This window comes from Carcharodon carcharias, chromosome 2, assembly GCF_017639515.1.
Source record: "Carcharodon carcharias isolate sCarCar2 chromosome 2, sCarCar2.pri, whole genome shotgun sequence".
NCBI lineage: Eukaryota > Metazoa > Chordata > Chondrichthyes > Lamniformes > Lamnidae > Carcharodon > Carcharodon carcharias.
This window is the reverse complement of record NC_054468.1, coordinates 96,257,815-96,276,966: the sequence shown is the minus strand read 5'-3', so window position 1 is coordinate 96,276,966 and position 19,152 is coordinate 96,257,815. Positions and strand designations below refer to the sequence as shown.

The window sequence follows — 19,152 nt, the reverse complement described above, 5'->3', positions numbered from 1 at the left end:
CAGCTGGCTGTTTACAGCATCCATATTGTTTTGAGCAGTTTTAAGATTACGACACTGGAGGTGAGCAATGAATTGTAGCTGGTTTGAAATCGCTCTCACTGAATTTCCAAGTCCATCATTTATTCTGTCAGGGGAGTGGAAACAAGAGCTGTGCCAGATTTACAAAACGTGGGAGAATCTGGAAATGATGGCGTGTCCAGAATCACCACGGACAGAAGGATTGTCTCCAGGTGAACTTGTGTTAGGTTGAAAGCTCCTGAGCTTCAGAAACAGTTGGAGATGCACCATATTAAATGGGAAAGAGGAGCTGGTGTTAGAGAACACCGTGCAGGACATGGTCATCCTGTTACCATGGGGAAATAGTGAGGTAGAGAGATATATTGGGGAAAAGAGAAGGAATTTGATGGAGGCATGAAAGAACTCCCTAAGGTGCCATAATTGATTTTAATGGGTGTACAGTAATGGATATCAATGACACAGATGCAAAAGCACCTCCGGCAAGAAAAATCACCAACAAAGCTATGGCACTGTGGCATAACCAGATGGAAAACTGTATTGTGCTGATTGGGTTAAAAGGATTCTATTAGTGGGATAGACAACCTTTCCTCTGGGAGTCTAAATGCTTTGCTTCTTCCAAATCTGTACTTATTGAACTGACTGACTCTATTGTCTTCTCCACCTCACTAACCAACTTCAATTTGAATTTCTGCAGATTCTGACTCCCTGTTTTACTGACAAACACAAAGACTTGAACCTGACTCTCCCCCAGCTCAGTGTCAGGGATTAACTAGTTGAGTTGTCAACAAATATGGCTACCACAGCCCTGGGAATGGTTCCTCCTGCACCCACAGTCTACTCAGCTAAGCCACACCCTCTGTGCTCACATGAATGAAGACATTTCAACATTGTGGAATTAATTAGAATATCCCCATTGTCTCAAAAGAATATGTGAAAAACACAAATCAAAAAGTTTTGTCTAACCTTTGCTGGGCAAGGATTGATTAACATTCTGCAGGTCAAGGAGTTTCTTAATAGTCCCCATAACAGTAATGAACAAAGTGCAGCCTGAATAATTGAGATAAACACTGACTTTCAAAAGAAAATGACCCTGACCATCTTTCTGATTCTGTAAATGATTTCTCTGAACCTGAAATTTTGTTTCTGAGAAACTGAACTTAAATCCAAAACACACAAGAAATTCTAATTTAGCAATTATACATCATCTTACATATAGAAACTGCTGTGTGGTTTGTCAGTGTAAAGCTTGCTATTTTAATTTTCATACTGATGACCAATAGCAGCTTTTGCCAAGCACAAATCAAGCAGCCAGCTTGTCCAATTTCTTACCTCTTTATACCAGTCAGCCAAGCGAGTGCTGCTGAATAATTCATCAAGATTCAAGGGCAAGATGACAACATTCGGGATTGAAGAAAGCAGAGGGATGGCATTGAATTCAGGCTTTTGATAGGCTGATATGTTCCCATTGAATCCTTTCATGAAGTAATAAACAGTTTTATTTGGGTTTCTTCGAGCAGCTGATTCGACGGCACACTTAGCCAATGGCGAAGGGTTTAGTTCATCGGAGGTCTGCACAAACATAATTCCGGGCTCTGTGGATGGGTGTGGAGCTTTCAAACTGACTAAATGGTTTGGATCATCTCTGGAGAAGATTTGGTGAAACAAGTTCATTCGGTTTCTATATTTTGCCAAGTTATTTGTCAGCTCATCTAGCCTTAAATGTTTGTAATAATTTGTGCCATATCCATGGAACGAAATGGATACCACCTTCAAAGGGGAATTTGGCCAAAGCGGGAAGGTGATGCCAAATACTAGTATTAGGAAAAATAACAGTAATTTAGGACTCCTCCTCATAACTGTAGATGGTTCTTCGATGATGACTGCGAAAAGAAAGAATGCTTCAGTAAGGAAATAAAACAGCCCAATTGTGATTTTATACAATCATACCCGTGACAAACATCAATTATGAGCTCAAAAACAAAACACTGCAAAGGTGGAAATAGAAATAAAAATAGAAAAAGCTGCAAATACACAGCAGCATCTGTGGATAGAGAAACAAAATTTATGTTTCAGTTTGAATGAAAGATCATTGACGTGAAATGATGTCTCTGTTCCTCTCTCCAAGATGTTGCCTGAGCAACTCAATATTTCCAGCATTTTCTGTTTGTATTATCACTTATGAGTTGATAGGATGTACTTTCCATGATTTAAAAAATTGTTATTCATCCACGGGATGTGGGCTTCGCTTGATGGGCCAGCATTTATTGCCCATCCCTAATTGCCCTTGAGAAGATGGTGCTGAGCTGCCTTCTTGAACCGCTGCAGTCCATGTGGTGTAGGTACACCCACAGTGCTGTTAGGAAGGGAGTTCCTGGATTTTGACCCAGTGACAGTGAAGGAACGGAGATATATTTCCAAGTCAGGATGGTGAGTGACTTGGAGGGGAACTTCCAGGTGGTGGTGTTCCCATGTATCTGCTGCCCTTGTCCTTCTAGATGGTAGTGGTTGTGGGTTTGGAGGCTGCTGTCAAAGTTCCTGCAGTGCATCTTGTAGATGGTACACACTGCTGCTACTGTGTATCAGTGGTGGAGGGAGTGAATGTTTGTGGATGTGGTGCCAATCTAGCGGGCTGCTTTGTCCTGGATGTGTCAAGCTTGTTGAGTGTTGTGGGAGCTGCACTCATCCAGGCAAGTGGCGAGTATTCCATCGCACTCCTGACTTGTGCCTTATAGATGGTGGACAGGCTCTGGGGAGTCAGGAGGCAAGTTACTTGTTGCACGATTCCTAGCCTCTGACCTGCTCTTGTAGGCAAAAGTAGTATTTATATGGCAAGTCCAGTTCGGCTTCTGGCCAATGAAAACCCCCAGGATGTTGATAGTGGGGGATTCAGTGATGATAATGCCATTGAACAGCAAGGGGCAATGGTTAGATTCTCTCTTGTTGGAGATGGTCATTGCCTGACACTTATATGGTATGAATGTTACTTGCCAATTGTCAGCCCAAGCCTGGATATTGTTCAGGTCTTGTTGCATTTGGAAATGAACTACTTCAGTATCTGATGAGTCATGAATGGTGCTGACATTGTGCAAACATCAGCGAATATCCCCACTCCTGACCTTATTAAAGAAGGACAGTCATTGATGAAGCAGCTGAAGATGGTCGCACCAAGGGTACTACCCTGAGGAACTCCTACAGTGATGTCCTGAAGCTAAGATGACTGACCTCCAACAACCACAACTATCTTCTTTTGACTCCAACCAGTGGGGAGTTTCCCCCTGATTCCCATTGACTCCAGTTTTGCTAGGGCTCCTTGATGCCACACTCTATCAAATGCGGCCTTGATGTCAAGGGCAGACACTCTCACCTCACCTTGCGAGTGCAGCCCTTTTGTCCATGTTTGAGCCAAGGCTGTAATGAGATCAGGAGTTAAGTGGCCCTGGTGGAACTCAAACTGGGCATCAGTGAGCAGGTTATTGCTGAGCAAGTGCCTCTTGATAGCACTGTTGATGACCCCTTCCATCACTTTACTGATGATGGAGAGTAGACTGATGGGGCAGTAATTGGCCGGGTTGGATTTATCCTGCTTTTTGTGTACAGGACATACCTGGGCAATTTTCCACATAGCCGGGTAGATGCCAGTGTTGTAGCTGTACTGGAGCAGCTTGGCTTGGGGTGCAGCAAGTTCTGGAGCAGAAGTCTTCAGTGCAATTGCTGGAATGTTGTAAACGTCCAAAGGCTTCAGTGCCTTCAACCGTTCTTGATACATGTAGAGTGAATCGAATTGGCTGAAAACTGGCATCTGTGATGCTGGGGACATCTGGAGGAGGATGAGATGGATTATCAAATGCTTCAGCCTTGTTTTTGCACTGATGAGCTGTGCTCCTCCATCATTGGTGATGGGGATATTTGTGGTGCCTCCTCCTCCAATGAGTTGTTTAATTATCCACCACCATTCATGAATGGATATGACAGGACTGCAGAGCTTAGATCTGATCCGTTGGTTGTGGGATCACTTAGCTCTGTATATCACTTGCTGCTTATGCTGTCTGGTGCGCAAGTTGTCCTGTGTTATAGCTTCACCAGGTTGACCTAGCAAGAAATAGCAAGATATGACGTAGGGCCAGATGATGTAGAATCTGTGTGGGTAGAGTTGAGGAACTACAAAGGTAAAAAAAACATAATGGGAGTTATGTACAGGCCTCCGAACAGTAGTCAGGATGTGGGGCACAAGATACACCAGGAGGTAGAAAAGGTGTGTAATAAAGGAAAGGTTACAGTGATCATAGGGGATTTCAATATGCAGGTAGACTGGGAAAATCAGGTTGGTAGTGGATCCTAAGAAAAGGAATTTGTGGAATGCCTACGAGATGGCTTTTTGGAGCAGCTTGTGGTGGAGCCCACTAGGGAACAGGCAATTCTAGATTTAGTGATGTGTAATGAGGCAGATTTGATAAGGGAGCTTAAGGTGAAGGAACCCTTAGGAGGAAGTGACCATAATATGACAGAATTTACCCTGCAATTTGAGAGGAAAAAGCTGGAATCAGATGTAGCGGTATTACAATTGAATAAAGGCAACTACAGAGGCATGAGGGAGGAGCTGGCCAGAATTGACTGGGAGATGAGCCTAGCAGGAAAGACAGTGGAACAGCAATGGCAGGAGTTTCTGGGAGAAATTTGGGAGACACAGCAAAAATTCATCCCTAGGAAGAAGAAGCATACTAAAGGGAGGACGAGGCAACCATGGCTGACAAGGGAAGTCAAGGACAGCATAAAAGCTAAAGAGAAAGCATACAGTGTGGCAAAGAGCATTGGGAAACCAGGGGATTGGGAAGCCTACAAAGACCTACAGAGGACAACTAAAAAAGAAATAAGGAAAGAGAAGATTAAATATGAGGGTAAACTAGCCAGTAATATAAAAGAAGATTGCAGGAGTTTTTTTTAGATATATAAAGGGTAAGAGAGAGGCAAAAGAATTAGTAGTGGGGAACAAAGAAATGGCGGAGGAACTGAATAGGTACTTTGCGTCAGTCCTCACGGTGGAAGACACGAGTAACATCCCCAAAGTTCAAGAGGGGCAGAGGTGAGTATGGTGGCCATTACCAAGGAGAAGGTGCTAGAAACACTGAAAGGTCTGAAGGTGGATAAATCACCTGGGCCAGATGGATTACACCCCAGAGTTCTGAAGGAGATAGCTGAAGAGATAGTGGAGGTGTTAGTGGTGATCTTTCAGGAAGCACTGGAGTCAGGGAGGGTCCCAGAGGACTGGAAAATCGTTAATGTAACATCCCTGTTTAAGAAGGGAGTGAGGCAAAAGATGGGAAATTACAGGCTGATTAGCCTGACCTCGGTCATTGGTAAGATTTTAGAGTCTATTATTAAGGATGAGATTTCAGAATACTTGGAAGTGCATGGTGAAATCAGGCAAAGTTAACATGGTTTCATCAAGGGGTAGTCATGCCTGACAAATCTGTTAGAATTCTTTGAGGAGGTAATGAGCAGGTTAGACAAAGGAGAGCCAATGGATGTTATCTACTTGGACTTCCAGAAGGCCTTTGACAAGGTGCCGCACAGGAGGCTGCTCAGAAAGATAAGAGCCCATGGTGTTAGAGGCAAGGTACCAGCATGGATAGAAGATTGGCTGTCTGGCAGGAGGCAGAGAGTGGGGATAAGGGGGTCCTTCTCAGGATGGCGGCCGGTGACTAGTGGAGTTCCGCAGGGGTCAGTTTTGGCACCACAACTTTTCACCTTATACGTTAATGGTCTAGATGAAGGAACTGAGGGCATCCTGGCTTAAGTTTGCAGATAACACAAAGATAGGTGGAGGGACAGGTAGTATTGAGGAGGCAGGGAGGCTGCAGAAGGATTTGGACAGGTTAGGAGAATGGGCAAAGAAGTGGAATATAAAGTGAGGAAGTGTGAGGTCATGCACTTTGGTAGGAAGAATAGAGGCATAGACTATTTTCTAAATGAGGAGAGAATTCAGAAATCTGGAGTGCAAAAGGACTTGGGAGTCTTAGTCCAGGATTCTCTTAAGGTTAACTTGCAGGTTGAATCGGTAGTTAGGAAGGCAAATGCAATGTTGGCATTTATTTTGAGAGGACTAGAATATAAAAGCAGGGATATGCTGCTGAGGCTTTATAAGGCTCTGGTCAGACCACATTTAGAATATTGTGAGCTATTTTGGGCCCCATATCTCAGGAAGGATGTTCTGGCCCTGGAGAGGGTCCAGAGGAGGTTCACGAGAACAATCCCAGGAATAAAAGGCTTAACATATGAGCAACGTTTGAGGACTCAGGGTCTATACTCGATGGAGTTTAGAAAGATGAGGGGAGATCTGATTGAAACTTACAGAATACTGAAAGGCCTGGATAGAGTGGACGTGGGGAAGTTGTTTCCATTAGTAGGAGAGACTAAGACCTGAGGGCACAGCCTCAGATTAAAGGGAAGACCTTTTAGAACAGAGATGAGGAGAAACTTCTTTAGCCAGAGAGGTAGTGAATCTATGGAATTCATTGCCACAGAAGGCTGTGGGGGCCAGGTCATTGAGTGTAATTAAGACTGAGATAGATAGGTTCTGGATTAGTTACGGGGAGAAGGCGGGAGAATGGGGTTGAAAAACTTATCAGCCATGATTGAATGGTGGAGCAGACTCAATGGGCCGAATGGCCTAATTTCTGCTCCTATGTCTTATGGTCTTATGGTCTTATGGACCTTATTTTTAGGTTTGCGTGGTACTGCTCCTGGCATGCCCTCTTGCATTCTTCATTGAATCACGGCTGATCCACTGGCTTTATTGTAATGGTAGAGTGGAGGATATGCCAGGCCATGAGGTTACAGAATATATTCAAGTGCAATTCTGCTGCTGTGGTGGCCCACAGCACCTCATGGATGCCCAGTGTTGAGTTGCTCGATCTGTTCGAAACCTATCCAATTTAGCATGGTGGAAGTGCCATACAACACGATGGAGGGTATCCTCAATGTGAAGGTGGAACTTCGTCTCCACAATGACTGTGTGGTGGTCACTCCTACCAATATTGTTATGGACAGATGCATCCGCGGCAGGCAGGTTGATGAGGATGAGGTCAACTATGTTTTTCCCTCTTGGTGGATCCCTCACCACCTGCCACAGACCCAGTCTAGCAGCTATGTCCTTTAGGACTCAGCCAGCTCAGTCAATGGTGGCGCTACTGACCCACTCTTAGTGATAGACAGTGAAGCCCCCCACCCAGAGTACATTCTGCGCCCTTGCCACCCTCAGTGCTTCCTCCAAGAGGTTTTCAACATGGAGGAACATTGATTCAACAGCTGAGGGAGGGCAGTGCATGGTAATCAGCAGGAAGTTTCCTTGCTCATGCTTGGCCTGATGCCATGAGACTTCATGGGGTCCAGAGTCGATGTTGGGGATTCCCAGGGCAACGCCCTGCCGGCTGTATACCACGGTGCTGCCACCTCTGCTGGGTCTGTCCTGCCGGTGGGACAGGACATACTCAGGGAGGGTGATGGTGGTATCTGGGACATTATCTGTAAGGCATGATTTCATGAGGATGACTATGTCAGTCTGTTTCTTGACTAGCCTGTGAGACAGCTCTCCCAATTTTGGCACAGACCCCAGATGTTAGTAAGGAGGACTTTGCAGGGTCGACAGGGCTGAGTTTGCCGTTGTCGTTTCCGGTGCCTAGGTCAATGCCAGGTGGTCCTTCTGATTTCTTTCACAATTTCCCTGATCTAAACAGTAAATAAGATGGTTATGGTGGCTGTTGGAAGTTAATCATCTCAGCTCCAGGACATCACTGCAGGAGTTCCTCAGAGCAGTGCCCTAGGCCCAACCAGATTCAGTTGCTTCTTCAATGACCTTCCTTCCATTATAAGGTCAGAAGTGGGGATGTTCGCTGATGATTGCACAATGTTCAGCACCATTTGCGACTCCTCAGATACTGAAGCAGTCCATGTCCAAATGCTGCAAGACTTAGACAATTTCCAGCCTTGGGCTGACAAGTGGCAAGTAACAATCATGCCATTCAAGTGTCAGCCAATGACCATCTCCAGCAATAGAGAGTCTAGCCATCGCCCCTTGAAACTCAGTGGCATTACAATAGCTGAATCCCCTGCTGTCAACATCTTGGGGGTTACCATTGACCAGAAGCTGAACTGGACTAACCATATAAATACTGTGACTACAAAAGCAGGTCAGAGGCTAGGAATCCTGCAGTGAGTAACTCACCTCTGGCTTCCCAAAGCCTGTCCACTATCTATAAAGCACAAGTCAGAAGTATGATGCAATACTCTCCACTTTTCTGGATGAGTGTAGCTCCAATAACACTCAAGAAGCTTACACAATCCAGAGCAAAGTAACCAGCTTGATTGGCACCCCATCCACAAACACTCCTTCCACCACTGACACACAGTAGCAGTAGCGTGTACCATTTTCAAGATGCACTGCAGGAACTCACCAAACCTCCTTAGACGGCATCTTCCAAACCCACAACCACTACTATCTAGAAGGACAAGCACAGCAGATGTATGGGAATGCCACCACCTGGAAGTTCCCCTCCAAGCCACTCTATATCCTGACTTGGAAATATATCACCGTTCCTTCACTGTCGCTGGGTCAAAATCCTGGAACTCCCTGCCTAACAGCACTGAGGGTGTACCTACACCACACGGACTATAGGGGTTCAAGAAGGCAGCTCACCACCACCTTCTCAAGGGCAATTAGGGATGGCCAATAAATGCTGACCTAGCCTGCCATGCTGACATCCCATGAATGAATAAAAAAAAGTAAATCATTTCTGACAGCAGGAAGTGAACAAAATTATTATCCACCACTTGCATAAGTTAAGCATTAAGTTCAGAGGCAGTGCAATTAAAATTGGGAAAATGGCAGACTAACAACAGCAAGTAGAACCTCCCTCATTCTTTGAAAGGAGCTCATCCTCCACAATTATTTCATTCTAAAAGTGACAAATGACTACAGGCATTGAACTTTGCCCCAAACTCACACCCACGACACTCAAGCAACTTTTCTTGCTTTTTTTCTATTGAGAAATTTTTGATCAATGTAGATTTTCAGTTAAGGCAGCAATGAGATGAAAGAAATTGGTGAGAAATGTCACGCTGCCATAAAATGACATCAAAATTTAACCATGGACCCAACTCAAAGTTGTCCCATATCAGGGAGAGAATAAAGGATAGGTCAGGATGAAGCATTTCATTTGGAGGTTGAACATTGTTCAATGAATAAGGAACACTCATTAATATAAATAATCCACCATCCTTCCAGCTTCATTCAAGCCCCACATACAAATGGGAAGCATACCAAAGCAACACAGAAACAGTCGGTAGGATTCTGCAAACTTAAATCAACTGGCCAGCTCAGAAACACCTCCAGCCTTTCCCACTCATTGTCCCAATTAGTCCAGTCAACACATCATCAGGTGATGGTTACAAAAAAAACCCTTGACCTTTATACAACTTTTCACATGGCAAAATCTCCCAAGGGTCGTGTTTTAAGGCTTTTACTGTAACAAGCAGAAATCAGCAGAGACAAAACATTACATAAAAGAGAACTAATAGGCCAAACTAAAGATAAGGTACTTTCTCATTAACTGATGAATACAATTGCAATATGCCAATGAAACATTTTTTACTTTACGTCATGTTTCTGGAAGATGTCACAATACAAGATTAAGTTCCAAGTTAATCACAGCTTTCGAGCAGGCTCAATTCTCTCTACCACACTAGGTCAAATCTTCCAGTATCATTTGAAAATCATTCCACTCAGACTGATTATTCAGAACGGAATCCACCAGGAAGGTTCACCTCAGTGACTCCTTATTCATGATAATCTCAAGAATTCCCATCAGTTTTATCTTCTTCGTTTCAAACAGAAAAATCAACTTTTACAAGCATTCTGTTTATTTGTTGACACAAACACAGTTTGCTCTGCTCCTCAGAGCAATAGCTGCTGCTTCTCCACTCAGCAATAATTCCTCCCTCTCAGCTCATTCAGCCCATCATGTCTGCATCAGCCAAAGAAGAAAACAATAAAAAAAAAACTAGTTGCCTATTCATATCCCACCTTCCAGCACCCAGCCCGTAGCCTTGCAGGTTACAGCAATTTAGGTGCTGATCCAGGTGCCTTTTAAATGAGTTGAGGGTTTCTGCCTCCACCACCAAACCAGCCAGTGAATTCCAAACACCCACCACACTCTGGGTGAAGAAGTTTTTCCTCATGTCCCCTCTAATCCTTCCATCAATCACCTCAAATCTGTGCGATCTGGTAATTGATCCCTCTGCTAGGGGAAACAGGGCATCCCTGCTACTATATCTGGACACCTAATCTAGTACATCTCAATCGGGGCACCCTTCAGCTTCCTCCATTCCAAGGAAAACAAGCCCAGCCTATCCAATCTTTCATCATCCTTTCTCCAGAGTCCATGACCCAGGGCCTCCAATCAAGCCTGGAAGAAACCTCTGAAGAGGAACCTGAAGGCACCCTTCCTGAAGACCCATCACAGTGCTCACCCGCACCCTCCACCAGCGCAGAGACACATACCCAGCTTTAGAGTAGCCTCAGGATCACAATCTGGTGAGCAAATCGCACTTTCTGATCCACAGCAGGTGGAGGCAGGGACTTCCCAGGTGTCTGGCACTTGGAGGACTGCTGGAGAGCAGAAATCTGCTGAGTCCAAGTCAAATAATGAGCCTCTGGACTCGGTCATGTCTCAGTTGCTGGAGCTGCAAAGGCAAACTCAGGAACATCAGGAAGGGATGTCGGCTGCACTCCTCAGATTACAAGGCACAATGGAGGAGTCCATCTGCCTTCAGTCTGAGGTGATAGCACTGGCATGCCAATGCACTGAGGTCAACACTGGTAGGATAGTGGCCAAGACATCACTCCTGCACAGCTGCATGGGCTTAACTCTATCGCTGATGCCATATTTGGCCTCCAACAGTGTCAACGCGAGAAGGGTGCAGGGCAGCTTGATCGCACTCCAGCTATCACTTATCCTCAAGAAGTCAGCCTGGGGCCCTCAGGCACCCAAGGGAGGAGGATCAGCAGGTGCACACCCTGGAGCCACCCACCCAGGTGACTCTGGGAGTGTCCGGCCCATCCGAACCCCCTCTTCCTGTGACCCCAGCAGCTCCAGCTCCACAGCATGAGGAGGGTGCCACTGCCACACAGCAGGCCCCTGAGAGCAGGCCGGGGCTCTCCAGGTCTCGGCCCTCCAGAGGAAGCCCGCCAAAGTCATCACAGACAGGGCGTCGCAGTCAGCAGGCTGCCTCCACCACCACTGTGGATGCTCAGGGAGCACCAAGACGTAGCGGCATGGTTAGGAAGTTTAAGAAGAATTAGTTCAACAGCCTAATCACGGGTGTTGATCACTTGTACATAATGTTCACTATTGTAAATAAACTCCCATGAATGTCACCCTGCCTGTGGCTCCTTGTTCTGATGAGCTGTGTTCTTCTCACTCAGGTGTGAAACCTTTCTGCACAAGATAAAGGCAGGTGTCTCAGTCCAGGGCCTCTTCCCTGTGCTTTTTGCAGCCTTCAAGCCAAAGTGATGGTCCAGCCTCACACTCCCTAGACACATTACTGATGCCTGCACCTCGATGATGCTGGTCATTGCTGCCAGAATGTCGTGGACAGGCGTCAAAGAGTTCCCCCATTCTCTCTGTGTGCTCTCAGAACCTTTAAGGTGGGGCTGGCCCCCATCTCTTCAGCATCTGTGACCAGTGATGCTGTGATCCTGAAGTGATTATTCAGGCCTCCACAGCATCTCCATGACAGGAGCATTCTCACAGAGGGTATTTGCGCTGCCATAAGCCAGACTGGAGTCAAACATTCACAGATGCGATGTGAGGATCTGTGGGGACACCTTACTGCATGTTGTCATCATCCTCCACAAATCTAGCAGCTATGAGTGCCTCCCAAGTGTGCCGGCCTCATCTGGCCAGTGCAAGGGCCTCATCCCATCATCGTCACCTTCGAGGACCTCCTCACCCTCATCCCAATTGACATCCTCCTCATCAGAGGAGATCTCCAACTCCTCCATCTCCTCTTCAGCCAGCTCCTCTCCCTGTTGCAGTGCCAGGTTGTAAAGGGTGCAGTAGACAATGACACCCTCTGTGGACTGTATTGCAGGGCTCCACCAGACTGGTCCAGGCACTGGAACCTCATCTTCAGCATCCCGATGGTCTGCTCCACCAAGTTGTGAGCTGCAGCATGAGCCTCATTATAGCGTTGCTCTGCTGCAGTCTGAGGCCACCGCACAGGTGTCATCAGCCACATCCTCTGTGAGTAGCCCTTGTCCCTGAGGAGCCAACCCTGTAGCTTCTGTGGACCCTGGAAAACTCCAGGGATCTGTGACTGACTGAAAGTGTAGGAGTCGTGCACACTCCCTGGAAACTGTGTGCCCACCTGCAGGATGTGTTTGTGGTGGTCGCTCACCAGCTGCACATTCAGCAAGTGGAACCCCTTGCAGCTAATATAGTTCACCACGTGTTGTGACAGAGACCTGAGTGCCATGTGAGTGCAGTCAATCACATCCTGCACCTGTGGGAAACCTGTGATCTAGGCGAATCCAATCACTCTTTTAACCTGGCGGTCCCAGTCTTGGGTGAAATGCACAAAGTTGTGTGCCCTCGCAAAGATTCCATCCGTGACCTCATGGATGCATTTGTGATTGGAGGCTTGTGAAATCCCACAGAGGTCACTGTGCAGCCCTGAAAGGAGCCACTGGTGTAGAAATTGAGCACCATGGTCACTTTCACAGACACTGGCAGTGGATGCCCTCCATGTCCCCTTGGCACCAAATCCTGCAGCAGGTGGCAGATGTGACCGACCAGTTCCCTGGCCATGCACAGTCTTTGGCGACACTGGTTCTTGAACATCTGCAGGAATGAAAGGTGGTGTCTATAGACCCTGGGTCTAGCTAGGCACCAACCAGCAATGGCTCGATGTGGTGTGTGCGGGAACCCCAGCCACCCCTTCTTTCTGAGGTTGCTGCTCCTGCCTTTGCACAGCCAGGAGCCTCTGTCGCTCTCTCCTCCATCATCTCTGCTCTCTGTAGGCCATCAGGCATACAGCTAGTTCACCAGTCTCCATGATCCTGATGTACTCCTCCTGCAGGATGAAAGAGAGAGACACGTGGGTTAGCATGGGTGTACTAAGGACATGTCCTGGTTAAGTGTGATGGCCCCTTAATACTTCCCAGAGAGTGCTAGTCACCACTTGGATGGCCAGAGATTAGTGCGCTGCAAGGCTGTTAGCTTGAACCATGGGGGAGACTGGTCCAAATCGGGATGATGACATCGCAAGGGGCTGTGAGCACCTCTACCAGTGACTGCTCCATGGCCAGCTTTAGCAAGGAGATTGTACAATGTGTGCAGTTGTCCAACTGTTCTGTAGTCCACTAAAATGCTCATGCCTTTGCAGTCTGTGCTGGGTCTTGCAGGGGGAGCTTGGGCAGAGATGGGGGGTGGGGGTTGGAGGGGGGAAGATCCAGAGCACTTGGTGGCACTTGGATGCCTCTGCATTGCTTGAGTGGGGCAGATAAGCTAGAGGCCCGACTCCAATCATATCAACGTGCATGCGCTTGAACTGTCTTAGCTGCAGAGGAACGGTCACGTTATACAGGTTTCCCTAATGCTTGACCACTTCCCTCGGCAACCCTACTCCCACCCCAAATGCTTCTTTGCCATGTTCAATGGCAGGTCTGCCCTTGCCCCCCACAAGTCAACTCAATGGCAGGGCTGGCCTTAACCCCCACCCCCGCCACGATTCACCTCAATGGCAAGGCTGGCCTTAACCCCACCCCGCCACGATTCACCTCAATGGCAGAGCTGGCCTTAACCCTACCGACACCCTTGAAGCCCAACAGGTGACCCTGGTGAGCACTGCATAACATTACTGTGTACTTACCTCCGAGCTCCCCTCATAGCAGGTGGCCAAGCGCACGCCTTTTATGGCAGGAAACTCGGCCTGCCATCGACGGGCTGAGTGAATGATTGTGAACTGGTTTCCCACCGTCGTAAAACCGATTACGCCAAATTGTCCACTCAGGCCACCAATCACGCCCAATGCCAGCAGGCACGGAATATTCCATCCAAAGAGACAGAGAGTAATGTATCTAAATTTGCTGACAACACAAAGCTAGATTCAAATGTAAGCTGTGAGGAGGACACAGACAGGTTGCAAAGAGATATAGACAGGTTAAGTGAGTAGGCAACATGGTAGCAGACGGAATATATTGTGGGAAAGTGTGAGATCATCCACTTTGGGCCTAAGAATGGAAAAGCAGAACATTTTTTAGAAGGTGTGAGACTTGTAAATGTTGATGTTCAGAGGGGTTTGGGTGTACTCATACAGGGAACACAGGCAGATAGCATGCAGGTACAGCAAGCAATTAGGAAGGTAAATGGTATGTTGTCCTTTATTGGAAGTGAAATGAAGAAGTCTTGTTACAGTTGTGCAGGGCTTTGGTGATACCACACCTGAAATACTGTGTGCAACCTTGGTATCCAGATTTTATGAAGGAGAGACTTCTGTTGGAGGTACAGCAAATGTTCATTAGATTGTCCATGGGATGTGAGGTTTGTCCTATGGTGAGATGCTGAGTAAACTGTCTATATTCTCTCCAGTTTAGAAGAATGCAAGGTGGTCTCATTGAAGCATTCTATATTACGAAGATGCTTGGGAGGGTAGATACTCGGAGATAATTTCCCCTGGTCGGGGAATCAAGAGCACAGGGGCACTGTCTCAGGATAAGGGGGCGACCATTTAGGATTGAGTTGAGGAGAAATTTCTTCACTCTAAGGGTTGTGAAGTTTTGGAATTCTCTACCCCAGAGTGCTGTGGATGTTCCATTGTTGAATATATTTCAAGATGGAAAAGACAGATTTTTAGTCTTTCAGAGGATCAAAGGAAAGAGGAGCAGATGGGAAAGAGGAGTTAAAGCTAATGAGCAGCCATGATCATATTGAACAGCAGAGCAGGCTCAATAGTTCATGTGGTTTTCTTCTGCTTCTATTTCTCATGTCCTGCCTTTTACAAATTCTTTTTGATTCTTTTCAATTAACTCAAGCATCTCCAAGTACCTGTTGATTTTATCCCCCACTCTCTCTGTCTCTCTCTCTCTCTTTTGCCTTCTATCGCCCTCTCCTCCAGCCTTTTTCCAATTCTTTTCCCATCTTCTCTCCCTCTCTCCCACCCTCTCTCTCAACAGCCCCTTGTAAAGGATCATCACATAACTCCATGAAAAGATGTCTTGGAAGTTTTTATGAAGAAACTTTCATTCATAAAGGCAGACAACATCCATGGTTTGATAAACAGGACCGTGGAGTAATAAAGCATGGGAGTTATGCTAAACAGTAATATGTCATTGGTTCAGTGTTGAAGAGTAGAATGGTAATGGTTAGTTAGATAGAGGCACAAGAGAAGCTGGAACTGTTCATCTTAGCCTAGAGGAGGTTAAGATTAATGTTCCTTTTAAAAATGTCCTTGCTCTGCATGACCAGTTTCTTCAGTGTGTGGTCCCTTTAAATTGTTCTGTGTGGCAGCACACATGCAGTGTTTAAATTGGGCAAGGTTTCCCTGTATACTTTCCAAGCTGCTGTGTGGCTGTGCACACACACACACACACACACACACATACAGAGGTTAAGAGATGATGTAATAGAGGTATTCAAAATCATGAATAGTTTTGATAGAGTAAAGAGAAAATGTTTCCACAAGTAGGATTGGTCACCAGAGGAACCGGGTATAAGATAAATAGCAAATAGATTAGGGGGATGGGGTGGGGAGAGTTGTCCTGGGGGATAATGAGAGTTTTTTTACACACTGAGTTGTGGTGATCTGGAATGTTCTGCCTGAAAGGTTGATGGCAGCATGCTCAACGCAAAGTTTTCAAAAGGAAATTAGTTAAATACTTGAAGGGGAATATTTACAAGCCATTGGGGAAGAAACAGGAGAATGGGACTAATTAAATAGATCTTTCAAAGCTTCCAGCACTGTATGGTTTAATTTTATGGGCAGAGTTTTGCCCCTATCGGGGGGGTTGTGTAGGGGTGGGCTTGGGTGGACGCTGACTCGATCAGCGCCCCTGAACAGGTCCACGCTGCCATTTTAATACTCCTAACTTTTCCTGGGTAACTATTATGCTTTCTGGGTGGCATGGACATGAATCACAAAAAGTCCGCATGCAGTTACAGCAAATAATTAGGAAGCCAAATAGAACGTTGGCCTTTATTGCGAGGGGGTGGAGTAGAAAAGCAGGGGAGTTTTGCTACAATTGTGCAGGGCATTGGTGAGACCACACCTAGAACACTGTGTACGGTTTTGGTCTCTGATTGCATTGGAAGCAGTTCAGAGAAGGTTCACGAGGTTGATTCCAGGGATGAAGGGGCTATCTTATATGGAAAGATTGTGCAAGTTGGGTTGGGCCTATATCCATTGGAGTTTAGATGAGAGGTGATCTTATTGAATTATATAAGAATCTGAATTGACAGGTGTTAGAATCATATCTCTCAAGACAGAAGTTCTCTTTTACAAAATTAATGGATTTGGCATTGTCTGGACATGTGAATACTAATGTGAGTTTTTTTTAAAGAAGGTCATAAGTTCACCTTGGAAGTGCCAACAAGCAGGGCCCTTCCAAGAAATCATCTGACCTATATGGTACTTGAGGAGTTGTTTGTTTGTTTTGAATTGCAAAGAACTTTCATTAATGAAAAGCTGGAAGACAAAAAGGTAATCACATGGGGGAGGAAAACCTTGAGTTTGAACCTGTGGTTTTGCTTTCAGCCTTGCTGGGGAACAGGCTGAGGAAAGAAGGCTACCCTGACCAGCTCACTCTCTCTACCTTACCTAAAATTATGTGTGGCCATGAGCCTGTTGCCAGGGACCCCTCATCTGAGTGTAACTAGTTTGCATTTGGGCCTGCAAAGCTGGACCAGTTGGTGAGAACTTCCAGACATTCACCAGGACCAGCATTTTCTACATTCGTCTACACACGAGAGAACTCCAGGTCGACAGCTTCGAGACCCTACGAAATTTATCCTTTATTTTATAATGTCCATCCTCCAAAGCCCATCTCTGCCAAGAGACTGTCTATTTGCCCTCTGTTTGTTTGGGTGTGTGCTGGGAGAATTATTTAGGAAGAGATAGATAATTACAGTGCCCGACCACAATTGTGTGATAACCAATACTTGCAATTTGTTAAAATAAGTTTTGTTTTAAAATAAATTAATCATTCTGGGTTTTTGAAAGAAGCCTGGTCAGAGTCTCTTTTCTTCTGGGTACTAGAGGTACAGGTACGCCATTGGCCATTTCAGTGGGAAATTAATTAATACATTTAAATAAATGGTCCTGCCTGCAGCGAGTGGAGCTTGACAATTTGTGCACACCTCTAATCCTGGTCGTTACATCAGGGTAGGTGCTGAGAGAACAATTCCCATCATGGGGAAATATATAAATGGGGGTTATAGTTTCAAAGAGAGAGAGGAGGGACAGATAGAGACAGGAGGGATTGGAGCGAGAGGATAAAGAGAGAGGAGAACGATTGATAAGTTCATGAATCAGTCACTCTTCTCTACATGTGTGAGACTTGCACCAGTGTCATGCCAAAAAGCTCAGCCACTTTCACTTGAGCTGCCCTCACAAGCTTTTGAAGATCAGGTGGCAGGGCAAAATACCTGACACTGAGGTGTCCACCTGTGCTGGCATGCCAAGCAATCACACCATATTGAGACAGTCACAACTGAGTTGGGCTAGTCATGTAGCCAGAACACCTGACACTCACTTACCAAAGCAAATCTTTTATGGAGAATCTGGGGTGCACTCTCTTGATGATCAAAGGAAGTGCTGGTAAGGATACTCTGAAGGCTTCGCGTACGAGTGTTGATATCGACCCTGAGTCCGTGGAGAAACTCACCCAGGGTCACTGCACCTGCACAACCAAATTAAAAATGGTTTGGCCTCCTTCGAAAACAAGTGCATATCAGAAGCATGTCCAAAAATCAATCGCCTGCAGTATCATGTCCCATTTGCAGCAGAACCTTCTGGGTACAATTTGCCCTAGCAGTCATCTTAGCACCCACTGGAATCCTACCAAATACCCCAGATGATGAACATGGTCATTTTCCTCTTCATTAGACGATCATTTGAAAAGAAACAACGTGCAGGGGCACGGCAAAAAGGCAGGGCAACGGCACTAGGCCATAATGCTCATTTGGAGAGCCAGTGTGCAGACGATGGGCTGAATGGCCTCCTTCTGTACCATTAAAAATCTGTGATTCTATCAAGGACAAACAAGACTTACATCTGTGACCAATTGTCGATGTTGGGGACATAGAATACGCGCTTGCACCGTTAGTCGTGTTGGGTCGAGTTTTTTTGGCAGCCTGTAGTTAGAGGCAAGGGATCAGCTTCCGCATTCACTGGGCGGTGTCACTGAGCCTCTCTCCACCACATCCTGTTGTTAGTTTCTACAGACTCCTACTTCATACATTAAATCATAGCAGGCCTGTATGTGACACCAACAGCAGTGTGGAAGGCTGTCAGTGACCTTTCAGAGGGTAAACTTGAGTTTAGTGCTGTACAATTGCTACGGACAGGACAGAGAGAAGCTGAACTTCTTTTTTCTCTCCCCATCTGTCCGTAAGCAGAGGTGTTTTTGAACTATTTTTAAAGTAGTCTGGCGTGATTCCCCAACCCTAAGTTAGTGTGCTCCAATATAATAATAAATCGCAGCAAACCTGTGCTATATTTAACACAGAAGCTTAGTTTTACTTCACATTCAAACCCTTTGGGGAGAGGGGGGGGGTAGTGTTTGCAACCTCACACATGTTAAAAATATAAATGGAGTATTTGTTACTTTAGACCATCCCAATTCAGCTGTGCACTGCCTAAAACTTGAACTCAAACTGTCCTTTTAAATGGTTTGAATTTGACAGAGATCTCACCATCAGGCAAAGACTCAGGAACCATATCAGTGAAAAGTATTGAACTTTATTGATTATAATCAAGTTTTAGAAACTTATCTACTAATCAACAGAAGCAGAATATAAGTAAAGTTCATTTATCAATGAAACTCTACCAACTCCACACTTTCAAACGGGTGATCAATCCAAG

General features: G+C 45.8%; 1 protein-coding gene across 2 annotated transcripts in view; it reads right to left on the bottom strand.

The window, feature by feature from the left end:
- Positions 1-18,464, bottom strand: part of LOC121274293 (lactosylceramide 4-alpha-galactosyltransferase-like) — a 35,072-nt gene extending 16,608 nt beyond the window's left edge. Inside the window, exons 1-3 of one of the 2 annotated variants that reach the window (XM_041181535.1) lie at positions 18,341-18,464; positions 17,826-17,968; positions 1,348-1,898 (exon numbers count right to left, since the gene is read on the bottom strand). In XM_041181535.1, coding sequence (XP_041037469.1) covers positions 1,348-1,872 — 525 coding nt within the window. In that variant the 5' untranslated portion in view covers positions 1,873-1,898; positions 17,826-17,968; positions 18,341-18,464. The remainder of the gene's footprint in view (positions 1-1,347; positions 1,899-17,825; positions 17,969-18,340) is intronic. The other variant, XM_041181527.1, reaches the window with a different exon arrangement.
- Between the last annotated feature and the right edge of the window lie 688 nt (positions 18,465-19,152).